Source organism: Astatotilapia calliptera, chromosome 7 (genome assembly GCF_900246225.1).
Source record: "Astatotilapia calliptera chromosome 7, fAstCal1.2, whole genome shotgun sequence".
In the NCBI taxonomy this organism is placed as follows: domain Eukaryota; kingdom Metazoa; phylum Chordata; class Actinopteri; order Cichliformes; family Cichlidae; genus Astatotilapia; species Astatotilapia calliptera.
Window position 1 is genome coordinate 27,848,830 of NC_039308.1, and position 27,627 is coordinate 27,876,456.

Consider the following 27,627-nt stretch of genomic DNA (forward strand, 5'->3'; position numbering starts at 1 on the left):
CACACACACACACACACACACACACACACACACACACACACACATGCACAGCACACACACAAGCAAAGTGTGTTAATAGTGTGGTATATTATTTGAGCCAATGATGGAGAGAGAGCACTTACCATAATAAATGACTGATCGAGCTCTAGTCTATCCCCCACACACACACCACCACACCTGAGCTGTGTTTTGTTAAGTTTTGTTAGAAATGCCATGATATTTCAGGCAAACTGCCCAGAGAACAGGAAAAAACCCTGCAGGTTGTTAATTATCCACCTCCTGTCTGAGCGAAAGAATCCCGACCTTCTAAATCTCCTTCTGTCGCTAATTTTCCCCAGCATTCATCTTTTCTTTCTCTCCCTTCTTATGCAACCTGTTCATGAATACAAAATGGATGTGTCACTCAATTATTGTTTTCATACTGGAAATGGGCGAATGGCTCAGGCCAAGGTTTACACCAGAGCCCACACAAGGTTTTAAGCTTCCTTCCATTAACTTTATTTTTACTCCGGTATCAAAACAGTGAGTCATTTATCTTCCCTGCATAGGTGCATAATGTGCTGCACTTTTTCTTCTCTTGTAGTAGATTGTCCCCATGCAAGCAGAAACCAATACAAGTGCAAGCACGAACACACATGGCAACTTTCTGTTTTCTTTACATGTTCATTTATAAACATTGTAAAGTGGTGACTGCGTAAGAAGCAGGGTTTGAGTCTCTTCCACCCAGATGTGTGATGTGTTTTTGTTGTTTTAGTTGCTTTTGGGGTTAAATCAGTCCCAATCCTCTATCTCTTCCAGCTCCGTGCTGTTTAGCTTGGAACCAGGTGGTTCCTGTTCTCTAACTTGTGCAGTACAGTTATGTAGCTGTTCAATCTCAGAAAACCGCCCACATTTCAGGTCCTTAAGATAGATTTATATGAAATATTTGTACGACATGTTGCCTGCTTTACTGCGAGCAGCGGAAGACTGAATTGAGTTTATTTTTCAGCTAATCTCTTTTGTATTAAAGATAATCTTTTGCCGTTATTTGTACTTTTTGTCTTTATTCGAGCACTTCTCCTCCCACAACACCACAGTTTGTCCCAGTCCTTTGATTGACTCCAGCAGGGAAAAACAACTGAGTTTGCACTATGACAAATCCCCGGCGTGCCGAGTTGTGTAAATCATCTTTGTAAAAGTGAAAACGAAACGCACAACATCTGTTTTGATTTGTAAAACTGCATATAACGCAAATATGGTAACTCAGTTTTGATTGTTGCTTTGATTTCTGAATATAGATTAGTGAAACTTTTAGTGCAGTCAGAAAAAAATGTTACATTTACCAAAAGAAAAGCTGTGTGGTTAAAAACAAATAGGATTGAGGATGATGGCGTGATGCGCCAATCAGTCTGAAACAGGGTAAATCTGGACTCCTCAGCCCACATGACCCTTTATCTTTGCTCAAGAGTTCTTTATGCTCCTGAGCAAATAGACAGTGAATCAGTTTGTGATACTCCTGCTAAAATATATCTCAGTTAATAGTGATGTTAATGAACTTTAATAAACTTTTCCCAGTTTTTTTGTTTTTAAAAGATTTTTTCCTGTCATCAGCTTCATTAAGTTTAGCATAAAGTGTGAAATTAGACAAAAATAAAGACTGGTTTGATCTGCTGTCTGCTAGCTGAGCTTTAAAAACCTTTACAACCTAAAAGACAAGACAGTAATCCTCTCAGCGTGGGATCCAGGCTCATTAAAATAGTCCACTTCTCCTGTCCTGAACTGTGACCCACTTTGGTTGTGACCCTTTCGGTTTAAGAAACCAGGCTGCAGAATGTATTATTCAGTCTGCTGGGAATTAAACCTTGGGAACCTGGGAATTTTCTGCCAATTATCCAATCTGGGGAGAGATACGTGGACAGGTTGCTAGTCTATTGCAAGGCTAAGACAGAGAGCTCATTCATGCTCTCTGTCACAAGTCACAAGTCTTTACCCAAAGACTGGACCGAGAATAATCTTGATTTTTGAGTCAAAATATAACATAATTTTACAAAAGCCCATATGAGCCCATAATCTCATCAGGAGTCTTTACATTAGTCAAACAAACAGCCCATAGACTTGTATAGGACCAGAAGTATTTTTGTAACTGCAACTGTCGCCATCTGGTGGCCTTCAGATAAAATGCAGCTTTACGGCACTTTAGCTTGACTCTTCTCTTCTTAGCACTTACAGCCCAATCTCAAAATTACTTTTTATTGCTATGATTTTAGAAAGGGTCGTGGTTCTATCTAAGTTAACCTTTTCTGCTGCTGCTTCTAAGTTCAGGTCCTTTTCCACTTCTCTTGCCTACGGTGTGCCACAAGTTTCTATTTTGGGACCTTTATGGTTTCTGCTATCTGCTCTCTCTTCCACACATTTTAAGCACAATTCTTATCACTGCTATACAAATGACATTAAGTTGTATTTCTTTTTAAGATATTTATTAGCTACATATCTATTATACCTGCTTAGACTCCATTAAAAGTTGAAAAGCTTACAATTTTCTCCAACTTAATGAAGAAAAAAACTGAAGTCTTTGTGTCCCCAATGGATTTCTTCCACTTTTGCCAAATCTTCTGTCATGAGCCTTAGAGTAACTCCTGACTCATCCTCACTCGGGATGCTCATGTTAAAGATTTCTGGTTTGCTCTTGCTTTTATCACTAAGTTAACTTCCAGTGTGTCACACTCTGACATGTAAATTGTTATTCATGCTTTTATTTAATCACACCTCAGTTATTATAATTCATTGTTCACTTGTGTTCACAAAACGTCTTTGGAACGTCTGCAGGTTGTTCACAATGATTCTGCGAGGCTTCTGACTAAGTCTTATAAATACTCACATGTCACACTGTAGCTAACTGAGCCCCCAGCCTGATTTCTGTGGGCTCAGTGATCCCTTTTAAAAAGCAGTTACATTTTTTTATAAGATTGCTTTTGGCTAACTTGTATAAATAAGTTTTAGCATTTCTGTTGTGAAGCACTTTGTGATATCTTTAAATGTTATGTTCACTTACTTTAGCACTGGCTTCATTTTTTCAGAAGATAGTCAGTGTTTTATATTGTCTATGATGGTGCCTTGAAGATTTCCATGAACTCTAGCGACTGTATCAGGACATCTTAAAAAAAATAAGGCCGCACAACTATAACTCAGTTATCCTGGTCAAAGAGGTTTTTTGTTGTTGGTGTTGTTGGTGTTTTTTAAGTCACCCCATTCCGAGTTGTTGTGAAGAAAATTATCAACAGAGGCCAAACTGGATTTGCAATGGAAACATGCTTTTTAATTATGTAAAGTCGGGCATTTAAACATGGGAGCCGTAAGTGGCGCCTAGAGGTACTGCAGTTTTCCCCACTTGCACATTGGTCTCATTTTTCGGCTCTTGAGGTTGCCCCATCTTCTGAAAGTACCTTCTCATTTCCCCCCTCCATCTCTGTCTCCATATGCTGCAACAACTCCCCCTTGTGTTCCCGACTGATACTTACACACACAGGTCTCCTGAATTTGAGGGGAGGATCCGAGGGTGGAGCTCCACCTCTCTGCGCTCTGCTCACAGACACAGGTATGGTTTTTTGTTTTTTTTGGGGTTTTTTTGGAGCCAAGTCTGTAATCCAAGGCCAGCAGCAGAGCATGAAGAGATTGTCCTGACGTTGTCAGTGTTGGGAGTGACATGGGCAGTAAAGATAATCGGCTGCATAGTCATGCATCCAGATGTTTCGCTTAACCAAGATGCAAAATAGATTTTAGGAGCCTACATAACCATGGGGAGTGTTTTGGCTGATGTTTTTCTGCTGCTGCTGGTCTCCACCGGACACGTTTATGGAGGTAGGTTCCTGCAGAGGAAAAAAATACTCCTTGTCTTAAACTAGATGTAAAAGTTAAACCTGGCATTTGTTTCAATACATTATAGCAACGTGAGAAAACTTTCACCTTTAGATGCATGTGAAAAATAATTCTTAAGGGTTCTTGGCGTGTATTTTATACATTACTGCTGCGCTGAAATGATTTCCATCATTATAGAGACAAAAGAAGGTTTTGCTGGTGTTATTTAGGCCTGTTTATTTTTTTTACAACCTTTGATTTACTTCAAATGGATCTGGCAGTTGGTTGCTTATTATCTAATCCTGTCTAACATTGCAGACTGGTGACATATGGCATTATGATGGATTATATTTGGGGGAGAATGCTTGCCCTTATGAATTTGCGGCAACATGGTTAGTTGAGCTGATGCCAGGAATTTTACATTTTTGGTGGTGGTAATCCTCGCAAATACAGCTTTGATCTTAACTCTTAAGCTCTTCTCTGCAATGCATTTCTTTGTCCAAGAAAACAATATGTCATTTTCTCCACTACAGGTATCTGCCACTTAAATATAAACACTTAACAACATTTGGAAAGTTTTTGTATGCGTGCAAAACTTTCTAATGGTCACCAGCTTTTCCTCGGGCAGTTACACATGTCTCTGTACCACACCTGCTTGTCAGAGCACATAAGTGACTTGCATTCACATTGGAGATGTCTGCGAGTGTAGGAAGATTATTAATAATCCAATGTTCACTGCTATCATAGAGGCAGATTAGGGATGCATGGACAGACGTGGGTTATACTGACAGCGGGCTTATAGGCTTTATGCAGAGCAGCATGCTGGGCCAGTCTGCTGACTGAGTACTTCACACTGCAGCACGTATAGTCAATAAAAGCTTTCATAGCAAAGTTTTCCCACTCAGAGATAAGAAGGGATTTTAAGAAAAAAATATTAAGCCACTGTGACATATGTTACAGTGCAGACACATAAATGTAAATACTTTTTCTCATTCTAAAATTTTGTACCAACATTACAATTTCCCTACATTTACAAAATATACATGAAAAAAATAAATTCTGTGTTAAAGTTATTTACAGCAAGCACGCGCAAAAACACCTAAATGTTAGATGTGTAACCAAAAGCACAAAAATATGTTTAGAGACCAAATACACGTCTTAACAAAGTTAATAGACCACCACCCAGAGTAAGATTTATGCCTAAATTAACATTAGCATTAGCACTCACCAAAATCATTTTTGAATGTGTCTGTAACTGTTAGTCCACCAGTAAAATATAATTATTGTTTTTTTCAAACATTTTACAAAAAAGCTGAAAGAAATAGTGAAGAGCATTCTTATTATTTTTTCAAATTTAGATACCAAATTACAGTTTTTACTTGTATTGCTGTAACAGAAACAAATTCATTTTAGTGGTTGAATGTTGTGCTTGATCAATTTTTGACTTTTCTAAGAATTCCAGTGTGTCAGCTCAAATTTGCCTATAAAAAGTGAAATTAGTTTGTTATTTGCTTAATAAACACAAGTTATAAGTTTAAACAAAGTTTTTATAGATTTGTTGTTATGACAGGTAGTCTAATAGATTTGTTAATCTTAACTAATTAATAGTTAAGATTATACAGGCCTGGATTGTTAATATTTTTCCTGTGCGATGTGGAAACAAACAAACTTTAATTCACCTTTAAAATGCATTGATTTTTTTGCCACCCTTTTTTGTCATATAAATTGTCCCTTTATTTCCATTTTGTGGTCACTGCCTCTGCAGTGTTGTGCTGTCTGCTTTTACAGAGCTTTGAATCATTTTTAGTGTCACCAAACTGCAGCTGCATGCATCCAGACACATGGCTCTGACCTCTATCCATTGAACGTCACAGTTTGCACAAATGGACAGTCAGAGAGCGTGTCGCTGCTTTGTAGATCAAATCGATGATGCTAAAGACACTCGTACTTTTTTGGTGCTCATTTATAGTTAGTGGTAGATATGCAGGCCTCATTGATAGATAAAAGTATGCTGTAATTACATGCTTATAAAGCCAGAGACGGGCAAGCATCCTCTGTATTTAATTATAAAGATCATTGGACTACAGGTGAATAAAAACAGAAGTAATGGAAATGCTTCTTGAATTTTTGTCAGCACTAATTCATGGCTCATGAATATCAAATACTTTATATATGATCTATATAAAATGCTGATGTTGTAATTGAAAGAGATCTGCCACCACAACTGTTTGGGTTTAAACTGTAAGAAACAAATGTTTAAAATTGTGGGTAAAATTACAAAATAGTGTATTGCATGGACTGTCTTGTAATTATAAAGCAGTTTTTGTCATTCACAGAAATAACTATTTAGAAATTATTAAAAAATAAGTAAATAAAAACCTCAAAAAACAAAAACCTCAAAAAACAAAAAAAAACAGGAATTTCTTTGGAAAATCTTTTTTTTTCCTTTTACTGTCATTTAATTTATCTATAATAACTTTGGTGTAGTATGAATGGCCACGGAGATGGTTTTTATCATTAGAAAATACTGTGATGCCTTTTAAAAAGATGAACTTCTGCTTTAACACTATGCTTTACTGTGTTTAGTGCAAATATAATCATGCTATCATGCTAAAATGTGAAAATCCTAGCATGTGCTCTGCTGTATAAGTACAGATTTACTAAGCCACAGTCATGCCTCACTTTGTCTTTTTGACATCTGTCATGCAATATAGTGCACATATTGCCTTGATTAAAACTCCTTCTAATGTATATTTTCCCCATAGTTTCCCATTGAAGTTAATGGTATGTATTTTGAACTAAAAGACCAATCTGCGTCATCTGGGTCAATGGTGGGGTCTAATGACGTCTAATGAACCCCTACAGAATGCATTAGTTGTCATTAATTGACTTCAGATAGCAGGTACAGAGTGCACATAGTGACAGATCAGTCAATGCAGGTTAATGGAAGAGTTTTTTCCTGGTAGAAGGTCTATAATCACCACCAGATCGCTATGAGGGCTTCCTGTATGGTAGCAAATGAAATTAAGCTTAATCCTGAAACATGGCTGTCAGAGCATCTTTGATTAACTACACGATGTTTTAGTGATTTCGTGACAGCTCAGGCTTCAATTTATATCTTTCTTTTTTGTTGTTGTTGTTGCACTGCTGCAGTTTCATTCTACGGAGATGGCTACATCTACCTGCGGACAGTTGAGACGTCCATACAGACGTTAATCCATGTTCGATTTCGAACCTCCAGTCAGTCAGGGCTGCTGCTTTTGGCAGCAGGACACACAGACTTCATGCTTCTGGAGCTGATCTCTGGGTACCTGCAGGTAGGAGGTTATAACACAGAAGAAACTAATCTTCTTTATCTCAAAGACACAAAAAATGTGAGACAAAGTGTATCACTGTGAGACAAGGTAAGATAAAGGCTATATCCATTTCAATAAAATGGCTACGGATTAGTGAAAACTGTCCAGGGGCCGACGTAAAAAAAGGGAAAAAAGGGTAAAAATTGTCCCTCGGGCCATTTTAGCTCATTAAATATGCTGGAATTTACTATCCAGAAGAAGACCAGCCAGAAGATTAAACCCAGAAATCTTGGCGTCAAATTGCTCAGCGAGTGGGGGGAAAAGTAACCCCCCCGGCACTGCTTTAATTCCAGACAAGTTCATACACGAGTGAGGTTAAGACAGAAAACCACAATAGCTTAATAAAAATACCAAGTACAAGTCACTGGTGCTGTTAGAGAGATCTCAGTTGCATTTCTATTTGTGGAGAAGCCTTCATTTTCTTCATTTTGTTTTTTATGTACACACATACAGTGGGGCAAAAAAGTATTTAGTCAGCCACCGATTGTGCAAGTTCCCCCACTTAAAATGATGACAGAGGTCAGTAATTTGCACCAGAGGTACACTTCAACTGTGAGAGTCAGAATGTGAAAAAAAAATCCATGAATTCACATGGTAGGATTTGTAAAGAATTTATTCGTAAATTAGGGTGGAAAATAAGTATTTGGTCACCTCAAACATGGAAAATCTCTGGCTCTCACAGACCTGTAACGTCTTCTGTAAGAAGCTTTTCTGTCCCCCACTCGTTACCTGTATGAATGGCACCTGTTTGAACTCATCATCTGTATAAAAGACACCTGTCCACAGCCTCAAACAGTCAGACTCCAAACTCCGCCATGGCCAAGACCAAAGAGCTTTCGAAGGACACCAGGAAAAGTATTGTAGACCTGCACCAGACTGGGAAGAGCGAATCTACAATAGGCAAGCAGCTTGGTGTGAAAAAATCAACTGTGGGAGCAATCATCAGAAAATGGAAGACATACAAGACCACTGATAATCTCCCTCGATCTGGGGCTCCACGCAAGATCTCATCCCGTGGGGTCAAAATGATCATGAGAACGGTGAGCAAAGATCCCAGAACCACACGGGGGGACCTGGTGAACGACCTGCAGAGAGCTGGGACCAAAGTAACAAAGGTCACCATCAGTAACACACTACAACGGCAGGGAATCAAATCCCGCAGTGCCAGACGTGTTCCGCTGCTGAAGCCAGTGCATGTCCAGGCCCGTCTGAAGTTTGCCACAGAGCACATGGATGATACAGCAGAGGATTGGGAGAATGTCATGTGGTCAGATGAAACCAAAGTAGAACTTTTTGGTATAAACTCAACTCGTCGTGTTTGGAGGACGAAGAATACTGAGTTGCATCCCAAGAACACCATACCTACTGTGAAGCATGGGGGTGGAAACATCATGCTATGGGGCTGTTTTTCTGCCAAGGGGACAGGACGACTGATCCGTGTTAAGGACAGAATGAATGGGGCCATGTATCGTGAGATTTTGAGCCAAAACCTCCTTCCATCAGTGAGAACTTTGAAGATGAAACCAGGCTGGGTCTTCCAACATGACAATGATCCAAAGCACACCGCCCGGGCAACAAAGGAGTGGCTCCGTAAGAAGCATTTGAAAGTCCTGGAGTGGCCTAGCCAGTCTCCAGACCTCAACCCCATTGAAAATCTGTGGCGGGAGTTGAAAGTCCGTGTTGCTCGGTGACAGCCCCAAAACATCACTGCTCTCGAGAAGATCTGCATGGAGGAATGGGCCAAAATACCAGCTACTGTGTGTGCAAACCTGGTAAAGACCTATAGTAAACGTTTGACCTCTGTTATTGCCAACAAAGGTTATGTTACATGCTCCACCTGGAGACTCTGTTGTCCTGCTGGGAGACTTCAATGCTCACGTGGGTAACGACAGCGAGACCTGGAGGGGCATGATTGGGAGGAACGGCCTCCCTGATCTGAACCCGAGTGGTGCTCTGTTATTGGACTTCTGTGCTAACCACAGTTTGGCCATAACGAACACCCTGTTCGAACATAAGAGTGTCCATAAGTGCACGTGGCACCAGGACGCTCTAGGCCGTAGGTCGATGATCGATTTTGTAATCGTATCAGCAGACCTGCGACCATATGTTCTGGACACTCGGGTAAAGAGAGGGGCTGAGCTGTCAACTGATCACCACCTGGTGGTGAGTTGGATCAGGTGGCGGGGGAGGACGCTGGACAGACCTGGTGCACCTAAACGCGTAGTGAGGGTGTGCTGGGAACGTCTAGCAGAGGCCCCAGTCCGCGAGATCTTCAACGCACACCTCCGGCAGAGCTTCAACAGCATTCCGAGGGAGACTGGGGACATTGAGTCCGAATGGACCATGTTCAGCGTCTCCATTGCCGAAGCTGCTGCATTGAGCTGCGGCCGCAAGGTGGTGGGTGCCTGCCGTGGTGGTAATCCCCGAACCAAATGGTGGACACCAGAGGTGAAGGGAGCCACCAGGCTGAAGAAGGAGTCCTATCGGGCTTGGTTAGCCTGTGGGACTCCGGAGGCAGCCGACAGGTATCGACAGGCCAAGCGGAATGCGGCTCGGGCAGTGGCTGAAGCAAAAACTCGGGTGTGGGAGGAGTTCGGAGAGGCCATGGAAAAAGACTTTCGGACTGCCTCGAAGAGATTCTGGCAAACCGTCAGACGTCTCAGGAGGGGAAAGCGGTGCTCTACCTGCACTGTGTATAGTGCTGGCGGAGCGCTGCTGACGTCGACTGAGAAAATTGTCAGGCGGTGGAAGGAATACTTCGAGGACCTCCTTAATCCCACTGACACGTCTTCCGAGGAAGCAGAGTCTGGGGATGAGGGGAATGACCCGCCAATTTCCGGGGGCGAGGTCACTGAGGCAGTTAAACAACTCCTTGGTGGCAGAGCCCCTGGTGTTGATGAGGTCCGCCCCGAGTTCCTGAAGGCTCTGGACGTTGTAGGGCTGTCCTGGTTGACACGCCTCTGCAATGTTGCGTGGAGATCAGGGGCAGTACCTGTGGACTGGCAGACCAGGGTGGTGGTCCCCATCTTTAAGAAAGGGGACCGGAGGGTGTGTTCCAACTACAGGGGGATCACACTCCTCAGCCTCCCTGGGAAAGTCTATGCCAGGGTGCTGGAAAGGAGAGTTCGTCCGTTAGTCGAACCTCGGATACAGGAGGAACAATGCGGTTTTTGTCCTGGTCGCGGAACACTGGACCAGCTCTTTATCCTCTCCAGGATACTTGAGGGTGCATGGGAGTTTGCCCAACCAGTCTACATGTGTTTTGTGGACTTGGAGAAGGCATTCGACCGTGTCCCTCGGGGTGTCCTGTGGGAGGTGTTGCGGGAATATGGGGTGTCTGGCCCATTGCTACGGGCCATTCGATCCCTATACAACCGTTGCAAGAGCTTGCTTCGCATTGCCGGCAATAAGTCGGACTCGTTCCCGGTGGGTGATGGGCTTCGCCAGGGCTGCCCTTTGTCTCCGGTTCTGTTCATAATTTTTATGGACAGGATTTCTAGGCGCAGCCAAGTGGCGGAGGGCTTTCGCTTTGGTGGCCTCAGAATCTCATCTCTGATTTTTGCAGATGATGTGGTTCTGTTGGCTTCATCGGGTGAAGGCCTCCAGCTCGCACTGGAACGGTTCGCAGCCGAGTGTGAAGCAGCGGGAATGAGGATCAGCACCTCCAAATCCGAGGCCATGGTTCTCAGCCAGAAAAGGGTGGAGTGCCCACTCCGGGTCGGGGATGAGTTCCTGCCCCAAGTGGAGGAGTTCAAGTATCTCGGGGTCTTGTTCGCGAGTGATGGGAGAAGGGAGCCGGAGATCGACAGACGGATTGGGGCTGCAGCTGCAGTAATGTGGACGTTGCACCGGTCCGTCGTGGTGAAGAGGGAGCTGAGTGTAAAAGCGAAGCTCTCAATTTACCGGTCGATCTACGTCCCTACCCTCACCTATGGCCACGAGCTGTGGGTAGTGACCGAAAGAACGAGATCGCGGATACAAGCGGCAGAAATGAGCTTCCTCCGAAGGGTGGCTGGCCTCTCCCTTAGAGATAGGGTGAGAAGTTCGGCCATCCGGGAGGGGCTCAGAGTAGAGCAGCTGCTGCTCCACATCGAAAGGAGCCAGCTGAGGTGGTTCGGGCATCTGACAAGGATGCCCCCTGGGCGCCTCCTGGGTGAGGTGTTCCAGGCATGTCCCACCGGGAGGAGGCCCCGGGGCAGACCCAGGACACGCTGGAGAGATTATATCTCTCGGCTGGCCAGGGAACGCCTTGGTATTCCCCCGGACAAGCTGGAGGAGGTGGCTGGGGAGAGGGAGGTCTGGGCCTCTTTGCTTAGGCTGCTGCCCCCACGACCCGACCCCGGACAAAGCGGATGACGATGGATGGATGGATGGTTATGTTACAAAGTATTGAGTTGTATTTTTGTTATTGACCAAATACTTATTTTCCACCCTGATTCACGAATAAATTCTTTACAAATCCTACCATGTGGATTCATGGATTTTTTTTTCACATTCTGTCTCTCACAGTTGAAGTGTACCTCTGGTGCAAATTACTGACCTCTGTCATCATTTTAGGTGGGGGAACTTGCACAATCGGTGGCTGACTAAATACTTTTTTGCCCCACTGTATTTAACATGTGATGTGTGATATTTCGGCTTTCCTTGCAACTTTTTTGAGTTTATGAACTTTTTCCTTTTTCACCTTCCCCCTTAATCCTCAGGTGCGTCTTGATCTGGGCTCAGGTGAGCATTCGTTGCACTCAGAAAAGGGCATCCATCTCAGTGACCTGGCGTGGCACACTGTGGATCTCACCCACACCCGCCATAATATCACTATGACTGTGGACCAGAACTCCCACACCGGCCTACAAATACAGGGACCAGATCTGGAGCTCGGTGTGGAGGATGGACTCCTTGTTGGCGGGACAGCTGGATTAAAACATCTCTATCTTCACAACATCTCCTCTGGGTTTAGAGGTTGCATGGACGAAGTCGTCTTCAATCAACATGACTTACTGTCCAGTCTCAGGCCACATTCTGGGTACAAGACCGTCCATGAGGTATCTCTGGGCTGTAGTCCACAGTTTTCTGCAACAGAAGAAGATCCTGTCAGTTTTTTCAGCTCAGAAGCGTTCATGTCACTCCCACCATGGGATGTGCTTCAAGAGGGAGTGTTTGAATGTGAACTACATCCTGCTGCAAAAGAAGAAGAAGACGGCATTGTCCTTTATAGCTCTGACAATCAAGGAGGGTTTGTTGCCATTGAGATCGTACGTGGTCATCTGGTAGCTTCGGTAGGAGGTGGAGAGGGGAGTAAAACTGAGCTGCATTCTTTAACAAATGTAAACAGCAACCACACCTGGTACACCATCCAGCTTCACTTGTTGCCTCACAGTGTTCAGCTGAAGGTAGGCAAAGAGCTGGTGAAGGCCAGTCTGAGCCCAGAGATTCAGGTCCTCCAGCTCACGGGGCCTCTCTTCGTAGGAGGGCTGGATGAAGCAGCTCGGGGACAAGCAAGGCGAGCTCGACTGATTTCTGTTCCATCTGGAGGAGAAGGAGGAGGCTCCTTTAAAGGCTGCCTCAGTGAAATCAGGGTGAACACTCAAAAAACAGGCCTACCTCATGCCACAGTCACCAAGGATGTCACTGTTGGCTGTAGGACAGGGCAGGCTCCACAGAGAGCAAGTCTCACCAGCCCAACAGATCTTCCTGGGGTTGATATCACAACTGCACAGACTAACGCGAAGAGGAGCCCTAACTTCCTGATGCTGAGGAAACTAGAAGTATCTGAGGGAGGCCGGGCACCTCTTGAACCAAAACACATAAAGGTAGTGCTGATCTGTCTTTTGAGTTTAGTGTTTTTTAAGTAATTGTGAAAATAAAAATAAGCAGCACCGATATATAATTCTCTTTGGACTCTTTGCCAGGTGAATTTGGACTTCCGTAAACTGGGCATTCATCCATCCCAGTTTATGTTCCGCGTTGAGGAACAGCCTGTTCATGGCCAGCTCCGGTTGGACCTGAGTCCAGACCCCGACAGGATTTTGGACGAGGGCCAGGAGAGGACCATCACGATAGGAATTGAGGAGAAGGACCGGACGTTCAGTATGCTGGACCTCTGGCAGGGCAGGGTGATGTACGTTCACAGCGGCTCAGAGGACCAGAGTGACTTCTTCACATTTTCAGTCTTCTCCAGCAATAAGAAGGAGCTTCCTGTGTTTCTCAAGGGCAACCGTCTGCACCAGTTCGAAATTAGCATCAGTGCTGTGAACGATGCCCCTGTGCTCAGCCTGCCAGAGGGAAACTATTTTACTCTACTCGAGAAGTCCAGACGACAGGTAGGTACAGCAAAATGTCTGAGTAATTATACGTGCAAAGATCAAAATTAATGCATTCACAATTCCCCCAGCTGACTACAGATGTGCTGAGAGCGCTAGACCCTGACAGCAGTCCTGAGGAGCTTGTTTTCAGCTCCCTGGGAAACCTCAACACTGAGGCTGGATACCTTGAGCATCAGGATTACCCTGGCAGGTTGGTGTTACGGCTTATAAAGCTTTAATGGGGCATTGCAAATCTTTTTAGATCCAGATACTGAGCTCTTTTGTGGAAGTGGCTGTTTGTGTATAATTAGTGTGGTCACTTTATACATCAGTATATTTTGCAGCATTACATAAACATTTAAGTCATTCCTAAACAGTTAATGTAATACTTTTGTGTTACCCCTTGCATTAAGGCTGAAAGCCTGCCCTTCAGTCACATCTTGCATTTGCACTCTCTCTTGTGTCTTGACAAATTTGACCAAACTGGCAAAACTAAAATTATATCAGTGCTGATTATTGAGAACATGTCTCCCAAATTTTGTTTTTCTGATGATGGGATTTTGTGTTAAAGAGTCCTTCCAAAAATTCCTGAGCCCAGATGTGGAGAGTATTTCTTCAAAGCTGGGCCAAGCCCCTCATCTGGTAAAGTGTTTGTTGGTAGGATTTTTTCACAGACATTGCACCAAGTGACAAAAACGAATTGAACCAATTTGTTTCATCCACTTGTCTTGGATGAAGTCATTTGAGTTAGTAAGCAGTATTATTCTAATTTTTTCCCGTAGTTTTCATCTTTCTACAACTTTTAACTAAAACATTTTTTGTTGTTTGTTTTGACCTCCAAGGTTTTCACCTTCTTATCTTCCAGGCCCATCAACTTGTTCTCCCTAAACGATCTAGAGGAGGGTAAGATCAGCTTTATCCACACAGGGGTCTCAACTTCTAGGCTGGCTCTTAGGGTTAGTGACGGGCAGAAGGTGAGTAAAATAGCAGCTTGTCTTTTTTTCTCATCTTATGTCTTATCCTCTCAGATGGTATTTTGCCTCTTCCCTCTCCCTTTGTCAGGTAAGCAACACAGTAGTTTTGAGGATAATAACCGTGCCACTCGAAGATAAACTGGTGAACAACACCGGACTGGAGGTGAACCAAGGCGAAGCTTCAGTCATCACCACCAATCACCTTGCAGTACAAGTTAATGTGGCTGACCCCACAGTAGAAATCTGGTATAATGTTACAGAGTTCCCACAATATGGCGAGCTCCAGAGGTTACACTCAAGCGGCGAATGGAAGCCAGCGACCTCTTTCTCCCAGAAACTTCTGGAAAAAGAACGGATTCGATACCTCAGCACCTACCGTGGCTTACAGATGCAGAATAACATCACAGACCACTTTAAATTTAAAGTCAGTATCGGTTCCCTGGCTAAACAAGAGGCTGTTTTCCCCATCGCGGTACGATGGATTCACTTCAAGATCACACGGAGTAAGATGGAGCTCAATGGCGTTCAGGCTGCTGTTCTCACTCCCGAGGACCTCCATGTGATTTCTAAGGGTGTTAAGCTCAGTGAGAGTGACCTCCATTTCAGGATGGTAACGGTACCCAAGAAAGGTCAGCTTCTCCTCAACAACAAGGCCCTACAAAGGAACTCAACCTTCAGCCAGAGGAACATCAGTGATGGTTTGGTAAGGTACGAGCTAATCAACCGGCAACATGACGACACGAGAGACACGTTCAGCTTCCAGGTGTTTTCAGCTCACTCCAACTCAACAACTTACGACTTCAGAATCAACATCAAAGCCGAGTCGACCACCGTCACTATGATAAGCAAAGGTCTCTCAGTCATGGAAGGAGGGAGTAAAGTAATCACCAGAGATATTCTGTTCACTCACACAGCGAGTAACCGGGAGGTCCTCTACAACATTATAGAGAGCCCCAGGCATGGGCACATAAGGCGGATCAACCTCTCCAACTCAACTTCAATTAACGACAACATTATGGCGTTCACGAATCAGGATATAACTGAGGAAAGGATCATGTACGTTCACGACGACAGCGAAACTAAGCAGGATTCTTTCACATTTCAGATAGTGGTTTACAAAGCTCACAAACACACGAACAAGAAAGAGGACGGAAATGGAGAACAGCACACCTTTAACATCTCAGTGCAGCTCGTCAATGATCAGAGGCCCCTCAGGGTTGTGGATAAAGTTTTCCACGTGGCACGGGAGGGCCAGAGATTGGTGACGCTGAGTGACCTGCGTTATCGTGATGATGACTCAGATTTCGAGGACAGCTGGTTGGTGTACACACGGAGGGGGATCCCCATGGGAGAGTTGGTGCTGGCCAGTGATCCTAGCCACAAGTTGTATGAGTTCACACAGCGAGACCTCGAACAGGTAAGAGCAATAATGGTATCTTTTATAGTTTGTATATTTTTTATAAAGCCTGCTAATGCTTTTTTTTTATCGTTGGTCATGATGGCCTCCTGCTTTTTCTCATCTCAGAAAAAGGTGCTGTTTGTCCACAAAGGAGTGAGTTTTGGGCGTTTTGTGCTTTTCGTATCTGATGGGAAGCATTATGTTTCAACGCTGTTGGAGGTGATTATTCTCTTTTTTGTTTTGTTTTTTTGGTTTAATAACAATGACAGGAAGGGTAATGTTGCAGTCACGCTGAGGAAACTTGGTTGCCCACAAAGTTATTACGAGCATGTGCAATGTGATCTTGTTGCCATTAAATCGTTGTGTTGAAGACAAGGACCAAGTCTGCGGTGCCTGGCAGTCAGTTGCTGACTTCAACAGTGACAGGGATAAAACATCAATAACACTGAGTCAGTCTGCCAGCAGTTTATAATTGATTGGTGTTAAGGAATTTTTATTGTTTTAATTGATTATGCTTCAAATGTTATGTTATACATATTTCACCAGACACAGCTTTCTGTTGAAACAGGAAGCTGACCCTGTGACGCTGACAAGAGATCAGTACAGAAATACATATCCGCAGAAGTTGACTTGCATTATATTATTCTTAGAAATTGACCTGCAACACACATACTCTGTGACACACACACACAGCTTGCATGCAGACAGACATCAGGACCTGCGTAACAGGAAATGTGATTATATTTGCATATTGACGATGTAACCTATAAAAATAAACGAATACTTCAGTTCGGTGTGATTTGCTCTGAGCTTTTCACCCGTGCAGCACGTTAACCTACACAAGTGTCTCATTGTTGTTTATTCACCTGACTGTTTGTTAACTGTAAATCTCTGACAATTGGTTTCAATTTGGCAATTGCACACAATCTATTTTCAAATCTGTTTCTGTTCGCAAGCACAGAAATCTACATTAAACAGAAATTATTTTTAACTGCAAAATTACAAAGGCACTTCCTCTGGGAAACCAGTTGCTTACTTGCAATCTGAACTATTGATTCGGGCAACTATTGATTTTTTCCGAGTCATGTGATTCACTGTGATTGAACCATTAGGCCCATGACTGGCACAAATATAAAAAAGCTGAGTAAACCAAGCAGTAGAAATCTGGCAAAGATTCAGATTAGGCACTCACTATAAATTCCTATGTGATGTGATTTATTTCATTTCTATTCATTCCGTTTACTTGAGAAGACACTTTAGTGTGACAATAATGAAGTTCATGTTAGCATGATTGGTCTTTTTTTTGCTGTGGGGTGCAGGTGATGGCGCAGGATCCTTACCTGCAGGTGGAGAACAACACAGGCATCATGGTCCAGCAGGGTGGGATCACGACCCTGACCTCTGTTAACCTCAGTGTCTTCAGCAACCTTGACATCAGAGACCCACACGAAGTGACGTTTGAGGTCTTCATCCCACCTAAACATGGCGTGATCTGCTTTATTGACAGAGAGAGTGGGATTATAACAGACGCAGATGCAATTTCAATATTCACCCAGCGAGACTTGATAGCAGGGCGCCTGGTATATCGCCATGATGGCAGCCACAAGTTGTCGGATAGCTTTAATGTGACAGCAAGAGCTAGAGAACGGAGCACAGAGAGGCAGGTGGAAAGAGGGAAGAGGGAGGTACATCTAGACATTGGAGTTTCGGTAAAGATTTACCTGGAGAGTCATCAGAGGCCACCAACAGTCAGAAACAACCGGCCAGTGGTGGTGGAAGAGGGACAGAATATCTCTATAAGCAGGGACAACTTAGAGGTAAGCAAAACCAAGATCCTCACATATGCAGGTAAATTCTCTGATTATAAAATATGTTTAGTTTCATATTCAGCATCACTTTTGTGATTTTCTTTTTTTAACCAGGTGGTCCATGAAGACAGTCAGCCCTCAGAGATAGTTTTTACTGTGCACAGTCTTCCCACAGTTGGCATCATTCAGAGGTTGTCCACTGACAACAAGCATCAACGCATGAATGGAGGACAGCACTATAAAGTAGGTACCTCCATAAGAGGCATTTAAATGGAAACTGTCTGATAAAGTAGGCTAGGAGATCTCAAAAAGCAACATCATGGCACAATCTAAAGGAGCTCAAGTACAGCTGAGAAACAAAGTCACTGACACTTAGTGTTTGGTAAATGGACTGATTCTTATATAGTGCTTTTCTACTCTCCTGCAGTACTCAAAGCGCTCTATATAACATGCCACATTCACCCAATCACACCCATTCTCCCATGCTCTGACTCTAAACGGAGTGCTTTTTCTAACAACATTCACACACATTTACACTCTGATGGACGCATCGGAGAGCAACTTGGGGTTAGTATCTTGCCCAAGGATACTTGGCATGCAGACTGGGGGAGCCAGGGATCGAACCAACCTTCTAATCAGTAGGTGATTTGTGATATTTCGGCCTCACAATGAGGCTGCAGTCAAGAGGTCTGTTCACTTTCTCCCTCCATGCAGGGTATCAAAAAGCAGTCAACACCCACATTCACCCAGGAGGACTTGAACCAGGGCTTGGTCATCTATCAACAGCAGACCACAGGAAGCACCAATGATTCTGTTCTGTTGGAAGCAACCAATGGGGTGACAAAGGTTGGACCTATCAGGTTGGAGATTGATATCATCCCAATCCTGCTTCCTCTGCAGGTAAAAAGGTCAAACGGAGGTCAACTTACCAAACCAGAAAGCAGTCAGTCACTACTTTCTTCTACACATTTTTTGTTTAGGTGTCCGACTTGACTCTAGATGAGGGGTCTTCTATGCCGCTGACCTCTGACATCATTAAAGTCGCCAGCCATCACTTCTCTGGGATGAACTTCCTGTATCAGGTCATCAATCCACCACGACATGGACATTTGGAGCACAGCCGCATTCCAGGGATGCCTATCACAGCTTTCACACACACTGAGGTTTGACCGAACCCACTCAAAAACCAAGTTTGATTACACACGTAGCTCTTAAAGACTGAAAGACTCCATGTGTTCATCTCAGAGGCATCAAAAAGCAGGAAAAGACCCTTTTTTACTAGAAGGGCAATCAACACAACCATGTGTTACAACTTTGAAAACATTTAATAGGCTCTTTTTTTTAAATAATTTCTCACAAATGGAGTAAACTAGGACACAGGAACAGTTGGTCATTTAATGGGTTCATCTCATGGGTGACATGGTGCTGCAGTGGTTGGCACCATTGCCTGACAGCATGAACATCCTGGGTTTGTCCACTAGCCAGTGAGACCTTTATGTTTGTCTGAGTCCTCTCATACTCTCTCACAGTCCGAAGACATGCATATAGGGTTAACTGGTGATTTTACATTGGCTGTAGGTGTGAGTGGTTATCCTGCGTCTCTTGCCCTATTGTCGCATTGATTGGCTCTGTTCCAACCATGACGTTGTATTGGATAAGTGGAAAAAAATAGATGTTTTCTTCTTATACCCATGTTCTACCTGTTCACAAAACTTGTATAATCCTCATCGCTGATACTCAGGTCAAACATCCCTGATCAGGTCATGTATATTGCAAATAAAATCTAACATGAAATATACAAAAGATACACTTTCCGTTGACCTGCTGACCTTGAGCACAATCACCCTACAACAATACCTGGCAGATTTTTCCTTAAATTAAATGTAGCGCTCATCTTTGTGATAAAATGCTTCATACTATGATGTGAGCTATCATTTCATTGGATTCGTTTGTTCCATTTTCCACACAACATCTGTTTTTAGGTGGAACGGGAGTACATTTCCTACATCCACGACGGCAGTGACACCCTGAGAGACAACTTCACCATTGTGGCAAACCAGACAGAAACCAGGAAACACAGCCTGCCGTGCGCCGTTCACATCAACATCACACCTGTCAATGATGAGACCCCAGTGATTACAACCAACCACGGACTGAAGGTTGGAAATGCCCACACACTGATAAGAAGAGCCAACACAATTGTTATTTTCAGCTAAAATTATTTCAAAGACACACTTAAATCAAAAAGTCATGAAAGAGCTTTTTTATTAGTGCATATTAAAACAAACAAAATGTATCTATGTAACTATATATCTATATCTCTTTATAGTCATGCTGAGCCAAGCTGACTTGTCGTGTTTCCTTTCTGCTCTTCAGGTGTGGGTGGGTTCTGTTACAGAGATAACCACAGGCGATCTCAGTGCGGAGGACACTGACACTCCACCTGAGGGGCTGGAGTTCATAGTGACACCACCCAGTAATGGCCACTTGGCTTTGAAGAGCGCCCCCTCCAGACACATTCTGAACTTCACTCAAAGTCACATAGAAAGCAAGCAGCTGGTGTTTGTGCACAATGGTAAGCATGTGTTTCTGTTTTCTAAAAAGACCTTTGATTCAGCAGAGGAGTAGACCACATGTTTCTGTCTGTCTGCAGGGGCGCCGTCGGGTGGCTTTCATTTCCAAGTGAATGACGGCCTCAACTTTGCTCCTCGTCAGATCTTTAGCACAACTGCTCATTCTCTGATCCTCACCCTGCAGAGAAACCACCCGATGGAAGTCTACCCAGGTATACCTGCTCTTCCAGCTTCAATAAATCAGTAAATGACTAGATAAATAAATAAAGTGACTGATGGTTTTGAAGTCACATCTTGACCTGAAGTTAAAAAGACCCTCTGAATGGCCTCTGTACTCCACAGTCACCACATCTCAATCCAGCAGAACACCTCTGAGATGTGGTGGAACGGGACTTTCAGAAAAAAATCTCTAAGAAATGTTTCTAGCACTGTGGTGAATCTGTGTCACAAAGAATCAAGGCCGCTCTGAAGGCACAACAGTGACACGCTGATGTAATACACTGCAAATCCGCTGGGTGGCCTCGCTACTCTAAACCACAGTGCCTTATGTTCACACCAAAACCTATAAAGCACATGCGTACAGTGACACCTACTCATATGTACAGCATTTATTCTTATATATAACCACACACAACTATTTTACTTGCTTTGATGAGAAAAATTACAATATTTTGCAGTCAAGTAAAAAACAGTTTATAAAAAACGTGTTGAGAAAATTGGTGTTGAAACTGGGAATATAGATTTACTGTTAAAGGCTAAACGGTTACAGTGCTTCTAGCACATCAGTTAAAACTGCAAGAACTTGATCTAATGTGGCACTATTGGGGGGGAAAGAGAATTTGTGGCTCAAGAAAAAGTAAAACATCTCCTCCTGATCTCTCTTTTGGTTATGTTGCTATTTTAAGAACAATATGAACTACTTAGCTACAACTTTTCCGCTGACAATCAATGGACAGTCAAAGGAACGAATGAGCACAGTTAGACATTCGAGTATGAAATTTTTGTTTGATATATTTGTTTTACAATGTTATGTTCGATCTCAGGTGACAAATATATTTGAACCTTGGCTGCATTTGGCACTTTGACTCAGTGACAGGATGTCTGTAGACTAAACACGCCCTACAAAGGTGTGGGGTGGGCTTGGCGTGGGTTATTGTGTGGGCTCATGCCACAACACACATGACATCTGGCCCATATTAGGTGTAGACTACTCCTGAGTGAAATGTACAGCAAAGCAGCAGATGTTGGTCACGTTAAGGCCAAACACTCTGGCATTGTTGACGCATGGCGTCACCTGCTACTAATACATTAAACTCGGTAGATTCACTCCTTAGCATTACTTTTTTTGTTTATCCTGAAGGCTCTGTGACACCAATCTCAGACAAGGAGCTTCAGGCGGTTACTAACATTGCTGACGGCAACATCAGGAGGAACCAGTCCGTGGTCTTTGCAGTGACCTCTCCTCCTAAACTCGGCCGCCTGGTCCGACGTATGCCGGACAACTCCACAAGAAATGTTTCCACCTTTACACAGAGCATGGTAGGGATGTGTGTGTCTCCATGTGTCAGTGTTCGCTTTTTCTAAGAGGACTGACTTCTGAAAGAAATTCTCTTTTCCCTCCTCATTTATTTGGCTCTCTTAGTTGGATGATGGCGTTATCCTGTATGATCAGAACAAGCCAGAGTCAGTGGGATGGTCAGCTGCAGACACTTTTTCTTTCACGGCGTCTTTGCCTCCTGCTTCTCTTCCTCCACACACCTTCACCATCTTGATCTCCTACCAAGCCAATGAACATCATGACAGCTCTCAGCACAAGACCAGACTAATAAACAATGCAGGTACTATCTATGTTTCAAACTAATAAATATCATGTGGCAAGAAGAATATAATATAAGGGTGACTACATTTATGTCTGTATTTATCACTCAGGTGCTGTGGTGGCTGAAGGAGGCAGGGTGACAATAGACAGGTCCAAGCTTGATGCCTCTAATCTCCTGGGAAAAATCCCAGAGTCCCATCGGAAAGACCACCACATCATGTATCGTGTGATTTCTTTGCCTCGCTATGGGATTTTGTCTATTCGAGGACACAATCTCACCAGGTACATAGCTGCTCTTATTTGTCATGAAATGAACTGAAAAACAAAATTAAAATCAAAGGAATGTAATACCATATACAGTGCAAAAGTAAATATATATATATTCAATAAAAGATATATATCATTATACAGCTGGGATTAGTTTACATATACTATATCATGGCCATAAAAATTTTAATTTGAAATCATTTTGGATTTTCTCTAATCCACATGGGGTCAAATGTATACTCTTAAACATGAACATACACCCCTGTATTGGGTTAAATGTCCTTTATACCTCAGCCAGATGCTTCTGGTAGCCATCAGCAAGCTTCTGGTATAATTCTGACTGAATATCTGACCACTCCTCTTGGTAGAGTTGGTAAAGTTCATTCAAATTCCTTGGTTTCCACAAATTTTAATCGGGTTGAGGTCGGGGCTTTGAGAAGGTCATTCCAGAACCTTAATGTTAGCCTGCTTTATCAATTTTAAAACCAGTTTTGAGGTGTTTGGGATCCTGTATTTGTGTATTTGTCGTGTTAGAACCACCCAATCACGTCCAGGTTTTAGCTCCCTAGCTATTGATTTGAGGTGAACTTGAATACTTTGTAGGTGTTCCTCCTTCATCATGCCATCCTCTTTGTCCAATTATATCATTGCCACTGGCAGTGTGACGCTACTGCTACCATGCTTGATAGTTGGCACCATAATCATAGGTTTCAAAGCCCAGCCTTTACTCTTCCACACATAGCTCTTGGACAAATAGCTCAGTCTTTGTCTCATTTAACCATAAAACCTTTTACCAGAAGCCATTTGGCATGTCCATGTGAACAGATGCAAATGTTAGTTGAACTTGAAGGTGTTGATTTTTGAGCAGGGGCTTCTTTCTTGCTCTACACCTTCTTAGTCCAAACTGTCTCATTGTGGGCAGCGACGTCGGCATTCAGCAGTTTCCATTCATGTCAGGCTTGAGTCTTGGTGGTTCCTGAACATTTTAACCAATTACCTCTCATTTGAGGGTGACAGTTTGGGTATTCATCCAGACCTTGGCAAAGTAGTGACACATCCAAAGAACTTATACTTACATACAGTTGTTTGAACTGATCATCTTGAACTTTGAAGTTTTTTAGAAATGGCTGCAAGATAAGATAAGATAGATCTTTATTGTCACTCTTACCAGAACAATGAAACACAGTTTGGCGTCTCTCCATTGGCAGCTTGTAGGTGGGTTTCTTTGTTGTTTGTTTGGGGGATTTTTTGCAAGTGACCTTCCCAACTTGTGTAAAGCTACAGTTCTTCTACTTAGAACTTCATTGAGTTCCTTGGATTTTTCCATTGTCACAGAGTCCAGTGACTGCTGCCTAACAAATCCTTTTTATGCTGGCAAAGAGAAATTACAATTTATAGTGAATCATGATCACTTAGGAGAAGTCAATAGGCCTCGGCCTTGTCAAGTTAAAAGACAATGCAGAACATTCAGCGCCACTTATTATTCTCTTCTTGTGTTGATTTATATATATAAATACATGCATCCATGTAAATATGAACAAAAGTATCAAATATGGCTTTTGGGTTATCGTCTTTTCTCAGGAACCAACCAGATTTTTCACAAGTCACCCTGAACAAGTTTGGCATCACATACTTCCACGATGACTCTGAGACCACAAGTGACAGCTTCACTTTTCGGGCCTGGGTGGCGCCTTTGGATCTCCCCTCTTCTTCCTCCTCATCATCCTTGTCGGCTTTTTCCTCTGACTCCTCCTCTTCTTCCAGCTCCTTTTCCTCTCTGTACTCTGCGTCATCATCTCCCTTTTCATCACTAGACACAGTTTCTCATCATCACGTTAAAGACACCACAGGAGTGACAGAGATGTTCAACATCACAGTAACACCAGTCAATGACCAGCCACCACTGATCAGAAGTAGGGCTCCCAGTATGAAGGTGGTAGTGGGGGAGAGAGTCGTACTTGGACCCAGCAGTCTTCAGGTGAGTAAGTGCAAAAAGGACAAGTATAAATTTAGGTAGAGCTGCAATTTATTTTTACGTCTACAAAACTTTTACATCATTTCTTAATCCTTCGCTTTTTCCATGTCGAGGTGGAGGACCATGATACTCCTCCAGAGGAGCTGCACTACCTCGTGATAAGTAAGCCCAACAATGGCTACCTGACGCTGGGGGAAAGACCGGAGCCGGTGACCTCATTCACCCAGTACGACGTCAACCACGGCCGGCTGCATTTTATACAGCAGGTGAAGAAGGTTTACTGCAGCAGTGAAGCCTAAACATGTGTCAGTGTTATGTATTTAGAAAAAAAAAATAGCGTCAGACTTACATTGTTGTAATTGTGATTGTGCAGAGATTTAAAAAGTGCTGGACATGGTTAATGCTCAATATGCCTTATTTTTGGCTAAGTGGTGCCATTATTCTGTGGTAACAAAGCAGTGAATAAAGTTCATGTTTATGTTTTTTCCACTACTAATTCCTGCATTGTGTCTTTTGTTCTTCCTTTCAATGTTTCCTCCCTTAGGGCGACCCCTCAACAGGAGTTTTCTACTTCAACGTAACAGACGGCCATCACCGTCCACTCTACAAGCTGTTTAGTTTGGAGGTTATTAAGCCCTCGGTGTCCATTGTGAACAACACTGGCCTGTCGTTGATTCAAGGCCGGACCGCGGTGGTCCTGACAACCAATCAGCTTGCAGCTCAAACCAATGGTCAGAGCCGGGCCACTGTCTCCTACACTGTCACCACACCCCCTCGCCACGGACGCATCGCTATTAACGACCAGGAGGTCACCACATTCCGCCACGAGGACCTCCAGTTTGGACGCGTCGTCTATCACATGACTGATCTCAGCGAGTCCGAGGACACCTTTCAAATTTCAGTGTCAGCCTCGTCACCTGGCATTAATTATGGAAATGTAACAGCAACGGTGAAAGTGACCGTGCGGCCTCTGATCTACCTGAGAGAGCCAGTTCGAGTCCCCAGTGGTATCGCTGTGAAACTGGGAAAAGCCATGATTGATGCCTCAGAGCTGGCGAGAATCAGCCGAGCCAACCCGGTCTTTGAGGTTCTCTCTCCACCAAAACATGGAAAACTAGTCAAGGTAAAGCCATTTGTTGTAATGAGTCGGGGTTAGACGGTCCCTTTCTCCAACTGCAATGTCATAAAACTACAGTATGTCGCGTGTCTGACTGGTTTGCTGTTGACTTTCTCCTCTGCTATGTGTTTTCGTGTGTGTGTTTGTGTAGATAACATATGATCCTAACAGAGCGTCAGAGGTCCTGAAGTCATTCACATTCAGAGATGTGGTGCAAGGCCGAGTTGCCATCGAGGAGAATCTTAGTGACAGCGACAACCAGCTCCACAATAATGAATCCACGCTCACAACAGCTCAAGTCCACGCTCCCGCCACGCCTCTTAATGACTCTTTCAGCTTCCTGGTGAGGTCTGGAAACGTCCAGCCAGCAAAGGGCGAGCTTCACTTCACCATCTTACCTCATCACCAGATGCGCCACGGTCCTGGTGGTTTCAATAAAATAGACAAGATAGGTCGCGAACACACAACAGCCCGTCTACCAGCACACAACAGGACAACTGCCGGAAGAGCAGGACGGGAAGGTGGACGAGGAGGCTCTACAGCACACGGTGAGGTCACTGTGGGTTTGCACCCCCACATTTTGTCACACCACAACAGGACACACCACAAGTTGAGGCCTCATAACCGACTGGGGAACCACACACGGAATGGGAGTCCTGGAGGGAGGTCAAAGAGCAGCGTAGAGGGAGCAGGAGGAGGTCACAGCCATGCCCCCCAGCCCCACACTCCCTCCATCCCAGAGAAACACGGTCCGGAGAACCCTCCCGACACCCAGCTGATTCATGTCGAGGTTCTGCCTCGTCCTGCGTCGGACCCCCTCCTCATTATCCTTCCGCTGCTAGCTTGTTTGCTTCTCATTATAATACTCATAGTTTTGATCCTGGTGTTCCGCCATCGCAAGGAAAAACAAGCTCGGCTTCGACTTGTCCAGGCACTCGCTGCAGTGCCGGTTCCCAATGAGGACAGCCCGTATCTGGGCAGGCCAGAGCGGAGTGTGGCTATGCCCTCAGTTATGGTCACCCCACTCGGCTCTGCAAGCTGCCCAACTTCTCCCAGGGTGCCCACAAGTCCCCGGAGGAGTCTGGCCCCTGGAATGACCTTCTGGGGGCCATTTGAGGCTGATTTAGCTGGTGGTGATAGGAATATTAGAGGCTGTAACAGTAATGAAAGAGATAATAAAACTTCTAGCAATCCACTTCCACGTACTACAGGATTCAGGACCTCTGTGAGATCTAGGTCCCCGACTCCAACTCTAAAAGAGGGCCAGTACTGGGTTTGAGGGTAGTAATGCTGAAAAAACTGTGCCTTAGAGGTGTGTTTGTAGTGTGTGTGTGTGTATATATAAGATATGTGTCTGCTTTCCAGGGAACACCAATGGTCACCTAAGGCACATCCAACATGTTCTTTTTGGAAAGACGACAGTAAAATGTGCAATGGCCATCACATTTAAGTTACGTTGCTAATAAATATGACTTTGTTCCATTAATACTGTCTTGAAATACCCATAATCCGCGAGGTGTTACCCACTTTTAGCATTTGTTTCTAAGATGTGAAATACTCTTCTGAGTAAAGACAGAGGAAATTATTGCTTAAAAAGCTCTTCTTCCTTTTTTCTTTTTCTTTTCTTTTAAAGATTTCCTAGTTATAAGCAATGAACACAAACTGCCCTGGGTCCTTCTCAAGAAAATTACATCTTATTTTCCTTAAAGCAAAGAGTTGTTGCAATAATACATTTTATACTGAAGGAGGAAGTGAAACGGTTCATTTCATTTAATGTGAACCACATTAACAGCAGCTATATTTTGAGTTAGCACACATATAACTGGTAATGGAAGTCACTCACCCACAGCTATTGCACGCTGTACAGATGTCAGGTGTTGCTTTTTTAAAACATATTACGTCAGCCAGTAGATCATCATGTTTGTACATACGACTAAATGTACTGTAAGCTATAACACTCATCCCACATGTACAGACACAGGCATTATTCCCTGTCCTGTACTTTCCTGTGTCCTTTTTCTTACTACTCCTGCTATGTAACTGCTTCTATGATCAATAATGATGCATTGTAAGATGTACTTGTCAATTCTGACCCCTTGTATGGCTGCATCTGTTTGCCACGCACTGTGACAGTTTTTTTAATAAAAAAATATTTCTTAAATACCCATGCTGTTTGTGCAAATCTAAACATGTTACGCTATTT

At 43.6% G+C, this 27,627-nt stretch overlaps 1 protein-coding gene across 1 annotated transcript; it reads left to right on the forward strand.

Annotated features, from left to right (window-relative positions):
• The first annotated feature begins 3,535 nt into the window (after window positions 1–3,535).
• LOC113025929 (chondroitin sulfate proteoglycan 4-like) lies at window positions 3,536–27,587 on the forward strand. Its single transcript, XM_026174189.1, has 22 exons — window positions 3,536–3,837; window positions 6,988–7,151; window positions 11,894–13,000; window positions 13,100–13,510; window positions 13,582–13,703; window positions 14,358–14,466; window positions 14,555–15,883; window positions 15,992–16,084; window positions 17,185–17,682; window positions 17,788–17,916; window positions 18,388–18,573; window positions 18,654–18,836; window positions 19,656–19,832; window positions 20,050–20,248; window positions 20,327–20,458; window positions 21,607–21,785; window positions 21,889–22,084; window positions 22,176–22,347; window positions 23,914–24,310; window positions 24,421–24,573; window positions 24,852–25,430; window positions 25,576–27,587. The coding sequence occupies exons 1-22, from the start codon at window positions 3,774–3,776 to the stop codon at window positions 26,701–26,703; spliced, it is 7,707 nt and encodes a 2,568-aa protein (XP_026029974.1). The 5' UTR covers window positions 3,536–3,773; the 3' UTR covers window positions 26,704–27,587.
• The last annotated feature ends 40 nt before the right edge of the window (window positions 27,588–27,627 follow it).